The sequence below is a fragment of the Pelobates fuscus genome, chromosome 13 (assembly GCF_036172605.1).
Source record: "Pelobates fuscus isolate aPelFus1 chromosome 13, aPelFus1.pri, whole genome shotgun sequence".
In the NCBI taxonomy this organism is placed as follows: Eukaryota; Metazoa; Chordata; class Amphibia; order Anura; family Pelobatidae; genus Pelobates; species Pelobates fuscus.
Window position 1 is genome coordinate 39,981,602 of NC_086329.1, and position 6,000 is coordinate 39,987,601.

The 6,000-nt window shown below is 39.1% G+C and overlaps 1 protein-coding gene across 1 annotated transcript in view; it reads left to right on the forward strand.

Moving 5' to 3' along the window:
* LOC134582362 (deubiquitinase DESI2-like) overlaps window positions 1-5,799 on the forward strand; it is a 75,569-nt gene extending 69,770 nt beyond the window's left edge. The window contains exons 3-5 of the mRNA XM_063438938.1: window positions 1,911-2,004; window positions 3,081-3,222; window positions 5,419-5,799. Coding sequence (XP_063295008.1) covers window positions 1,911-2,004; window positions 3,081-3,222; window positions 5,419-5,661 — 479 coding nt within the window. The 3' untranslated portion in view covers window positions 5,662-5,799. The remainder of the gene's footprint in view (window positions 1-1,910; window positions 2,005-3,080; window positions 3,223-5,418) is intronic.
* The last annotated feature ends 201 nt before the right edge of the window (window positions 5,800-6,000 follow it).

The window sequence follows — 6,000 nt, forward strand, 5'->3', positions numbered from 1 at the left end:
TGCTCACAGATACACACATACAGTTACACAAACTTGCACTACTACACAAATAAACACTCAAGTTAGGTGGCAGTCTGGAGAAGGACTAGGACAGTTAGGTGACAGTTTGGCGATGAATTAGGGAAGTTAGGTGACAGTCTAGAGATGAATTAGGAAAGTTAGGTGGCAGTCTGGAGAAGGTTTGGGGCAGGCGGGTGACAGCCTGGAGATGAATTAGGAAAATTAGGTGGCACACACGCATTGTTTTTTTTCCAGGTCCAGTTTACTTGCTCTGCACTTCCACCAGATACAGGAAGTATAGGTTTCTATTGCCAGCTCTGGCGCTCAGAGCGTTGCTGTCTTAACCTGTATCAATGCTTTAAACAGCCGGAGTTCACGGGAGCCATGCCAATAGTCTGCTCCCAGCGGAGGTGCTCTCTGCCCCCCTCCTCCCCCTTTCCTGGCATCTAGACAATCATTACTGATAGCCAAGCACAGAACAGGAGACTTGCAGCCAACAGTAATAAATGGCAAGATTTAGACTCTAAGGCATTGCCTTATACAACATAATTTTTGTTTTATTTACAGTTTCACAAATAAACAAAAAACTAAGGTCTCCTTTGAAAATCTATTCTAGCATGGGTGTGTATAGATGTGCGTGGGATCCTTTTAAAAACCTTAGTTGAGAACTGATTAATATGTGTGTATTCTCTGAAAACAAGCTTTCTGTATACTTGTAGCCTGTCCAGAAGAACAAGGTGGGTGTACATAGTAGCCTAGTAACAGATCTAGAAAGTGTATTTATAAGTAACCACTAACTGAACACTGGAGTAGATTTATCAATGGGTTGATTAGATGACGTGAGAGATTAGATGATGATGTGAAAGATTAAAGGGACACTATAGTCACCTGAACAACTACAGCTTAATGTAGTTGTTCAGGTATGCTCTATAGCTCCCTGCAGGCAATCTAATGTAAACACTGTATTTTCAGAGAAAATAGAGTGTTTACATTGATTGATAGGAATACCTCCAGTGGCCGTCACTCAGACGGCCACCAGAGGGACTTCCTATCATGTAGGGCCCTAAAAAGGCCTTGTACACGTCAGACGTATTAAAATACGTCTGACGTGTGCAGGAGAGAGAAGGCATTGTGTGCGCGCCTTCTCTCTCCAGCCTGTCAGCAGAGGAGGGGGGCGGGCAAAAAACGCGAGCTGAGCTGTCAGTCAGCTCAGCTCGCGACCGAGCGCATGCACGGTAGTGCACTCAGGACTTCAGAGGGCAGCATGAATGCCGCCCTCTGAAGTATGTGCGCATGTGCGGCGAGGCCGCGCATGCACACAAGGGAGCAATGACGCTTCCAAATGGAAGCGTCTGATTGCTCCCTGCTCGCGCCCGCCTATTTAGTCATTTTGACGAAATAGGGAGCGCGGCTTCACGAGGCTCCCGGCGTTGGAACCAGGTGAGTAAATTCGGCTGCCTGGAGAGTCCCTTTAATAGTGCGAGAAATGTCACCTTTCTTCTTTGTTTACTCTGATAGATTCTAACTAACTAAGAATACTGCACAAATAAAATGAGTATTCTGTCTCGTTTTCAAAACCATATAATGAATGTGGTGTAAGAAAACAAAATAATTTTCCACCCTTGAAGGTGGAAATATTAACAAATGGCATGAGCTCCACAAAATTCATAAAAAATAAGAAAAGTCACAAAAGTGATAAACAGTGGAAAAAGCCACTGATCCAGAACTGATCATTTGTGCCTGTATAATTTACATACTTTAGACTGATTATTTATAGAGGTTTCCTAGTGTGTTTTTAAAAACTCCTACAATAATGTCAAATTGAATTGTACGCATACTGCAAGTGTAGATCAGAAATAAGACGTATAAAGATAAAACTAACAAGAGATTTCCCTTTTCTTGTACTACAGAATTTGCTTATGGAGGACACCCATATCCATTTAGTGGGATTTTCGAGATCACACCGGGTAGTGCAGTAGAACTTGGAGAGACATTTAAATTCAAGTAAGGTTTCCAGCATATTGCTATTTTCTCATAATGGAAACAGAGAAAAATGTAAACAGATTGTGTAAAGAAACCAAAAACATATTATATATGTATATGCATGCTCTCTGAACTAGTTACGTTATCCAATAGAGAAGCCTTTGATTGGACGTTTTCATGGCTCCCGTGACATCTGACGGGGGTGCACCACGTAGTGCCAGGAGCTTTAACCTGTGCTGTATTAGGTAAATTAAACACATTTTAAAAATTTGTGGGGAGGCTACAGAATAATGCGCAATAGTTCATATTTCCACCTTATTCCAACAGGGGAAAAAAGGTTGGAGAAACCCTTTGATGACAAGTGTAACGCCTAGTTTCAAAGTCGATAATGTTTTCAAAGTTGGGTGCCATTAGCAGTAGAAAATAGGTCTCTAACGTTTGGACTGTGATTGCATTGCACCAGCCGGAGCTCAGAAAGGATTATTGATTAAATACTAGCGCTGGATTTTGATAATGGCCTGAGTAAGCATGTGTGGCATCGAAACCTCCAGCTTGTGACTCAGTTTAATATAAAATGAATAATGATAATGAAACAAATTAGACACCTTGCCCTGATTTCTTATGAAACCAATGTTCTTTCACCAATGTAGCGGTGAATCTCACCAACCAACCACTGCTGACTGGCCAGATCAGCTATAATGGAGCTGTTAGCATGGATTTATTGGCATGCATCTCAAATATATATTTCTGGTTTATGAACATTGGTAACAAAAATATATTTTATCTTTTAGTTTTAATTATAAAAAAAAAGCTATTTGATGTGTCTTTTAGCTTCCCAATGTATGCCCAATATCTCTTAACCTGCGTCTCCGATCCCCAAGGTACCAGCCATTCTCTCAGCTCACCAATGATTCCTTACACCTGTAAGCACTCTAATTCCCATTGATCAACTTTCCAGTATCACCCCACCCAAGTCTCTCAGTTACTTGGTGTCCCCTAACCAGTCGCTCAGCTACTAAATACTGTAGAATTTGCCTTATATTGCTGATTTGATGGTTGTCCTACCATATGATTCACATTTTTTTTTCTACCCAAAGGGAATCTATTGCACTTGGAACCACAGATTTCACAGAGGAAGACATTGATAATATCATGGAAGAGCTAGGGAAGGAATACAAGGGGAATGCATACCACCTAATGCACAAAAACTGCAACCACTTCTCCGCAGTGCTGGCTGAGGTTAGTAACATCTTATCTTACCTACAGAAAACACTGCTGATCTGTATGCTTGTCTCCTGCATCATAGAGCTATATCATCAAACAGCATCTACTGCCTGTATTCTAATTTAACTAAATCTGGGGGAGTGTGATGTGATCTGATTATGGAACTGAGCAAACAGCTGGTATTGGAGAAACGCCAAACAGAAAATACAAGCCCAGAACAGATATCCATGGTGTTAAAAATATTCGCATTCAGTTTGTGTTGATGTCAGACGTGAAATAAATGTGCATAAAATATGAGGGACAGCTGGCCCACTCCGTTCTCTAACCATGTTTCACGCTTTAACCTGCTCTGTACCAAAGGAATGAGCGGGTATTTGTAGGGACCCTTCAGGCTTTGTGCAGTAAATAAACTCATAAATAAATCTAGATATTTCTGGATGATGCCAAAGGCGTGGTGTATCAAAAAGTGCAAACATCGCTCACGACTTAGCTTCAAACTCTTGTCTTTCATTTCAAAGAGGAAATGATGAGACAGCAGTAGAGAAAGACACACTTCTGTTCTTTGGCTGATAGGGCAGCGTGGGGCTGTTTGTTCATGCATGGCTTGCAGTATGCATTTAAAAAAAACAAAAAAAACCTTGGTATACGGAGGTTGGCAAAGATTATTTCTGGGGAAACATAGTAACAAGGAATAATTTTTTTTTAACAATTATTTTTAAGGAGACTAAGTATGCAACCATAGCATACATTGCGTTCTTGCAGTATCCCAGCTCCATGCAGTCTAGCATTGATAAATGCAGTCATTACTAGTTATCTCAGCTCCATAGCAACACTGGAACGCAACAAAACCCTAAAGACATCAGTCCCAGTTGCGCAATAATAGGCTAGAACTCAAAATATAATTAATTGTATATTGGCAGTCCACCAAACCCTCTCTAAATAAAATGTATGCATTGAATACAGCCACGGATATCATGCAATTTTACACAATCAAGGTTAAAACACACATATCTGACACATATATACACATTTTAGATCTTCCAGGTACACAATAAAACACATAAATAATAAATTTCTCACGTTCGCTAAATACATTATACATAGCACACATACAGCGCAACTCGAATGTACACATCTCATGCATTGCACAATTCTCACACATATGACATTTACATATCTCACATTTTATTTTCACCTTTTTTATGGAATCATAGAAAAGAAACATATCTTAACGTTTTCTTCATCGCTTCTATAAATTCTAACAACTGTTGGAGTTGATACCCAAACCCTCTTCCATGCTCCCCTCTTGATATCGCCTTCATCTCCATGTTTCCCACTGATTTTATTTCTATTTTCCTTGTTATGCCACAGTCCAATTATACCTGTGAGCTGACTTTCCATGGATCTACTCTTATGTCCTCAATGCAAAATGAATGGGCCTGTTCATCAAAATTCTGTGGGATTAGGATACCATATCCCTGCATGAAGTAATAGATAGGGTTCCTCATATCGTACAGGAATGAGGAAAAGGCACACACACATTTGATAGTATAGGGCCAATTTGACAACTACACTGGAAAAAACAAACATCCAGCCCCTGGATCTGCCAACAGTGGCAGCAAACTTTACAATACTAAGAGCTCTTAGGCAACTGCCCATTTTGCTCTATTAAAACACCTTTAAATGGTAGTGACATGTTGCAAAAGATAGCGTGTCTTGGGGATAGACTGGATATGCAAAATATCCAGAGAATCTGCTTTATATTATATTTTTTATCATGTATTATCTCTGTAATTTATAAAATAAATAAATAAGATAAATCCTACCCTGGAGTGTTATTTTAATATATGCATGGGTCAAAATGTAGAATTTCTAGACATTATTTGCAGGCTAAGAAATATTATATTACTGCAGTTTTTTTTTCCTATTTAGGTTACCTTGTATTCAATCAAAAACAAGTCTACATTTCTTCCTGGCTTTTTTTCTCCATTTACGTTTGCTTATAGACCATCAAAAAAAAAAAAAAAAAAACTAATAATCTGTATTTCTTCTAGTGGGACATTAATTCATCTTCCACTTGCATTATTTCATGGTCTTAAAAAAAAAAAATAAAAAAAAAAATTCACCAGTATTTAAACATATTTCAAAATGACTAGAGAAGAAATTGTTCAGCATTTGCAAGTAATTTTGTTATTCTCTTGAATTATTTAGATGCTGTGTGGGAAGGAAATCCCACGTTGGGTAAACCGATTAGCCTATTTCAGTTCCTGCATCCCATTTCTCCAGAGTTGCCTTCCTAAGGAATGGCTGACGCCTGCGGCCTTGCAGAGTCACATCACACTTGGCCTCCAAAGAGAAGATCAGGGTGACACAACAGATGACGACTCACCGTCCACCTCTGCAGGAGGAGCTGCGTCTGGTGCTACAAGATCCTGTAGACACACTAGAGTGTAATACACATTACGTGTCACTCAGGACTGTCGTGTGTCTCTTCGAACATTTCTATAGCTCACCATTCTGCAATTTTAAACAAAAAGACTGCCTCGTTTTCTCAGTTTTATTTTCAGACAATCGTAATGTTTTACATGTCTTTCTTCATACATTACAAATAATCCCAGAGATGGGTATTATAATTTAGTTTTTTTAACTTGAAACATTAATTCCCAAGGAATTCATAGATTTTCAGCATATTTTCCATGACTTGCATCATTCAATTTTTATTTTCCATCTTGGCCCAAAATAACGCAATGAGTCTTATTGAGAACAAGTTGTGTGGTTATTAACAGCACAAAT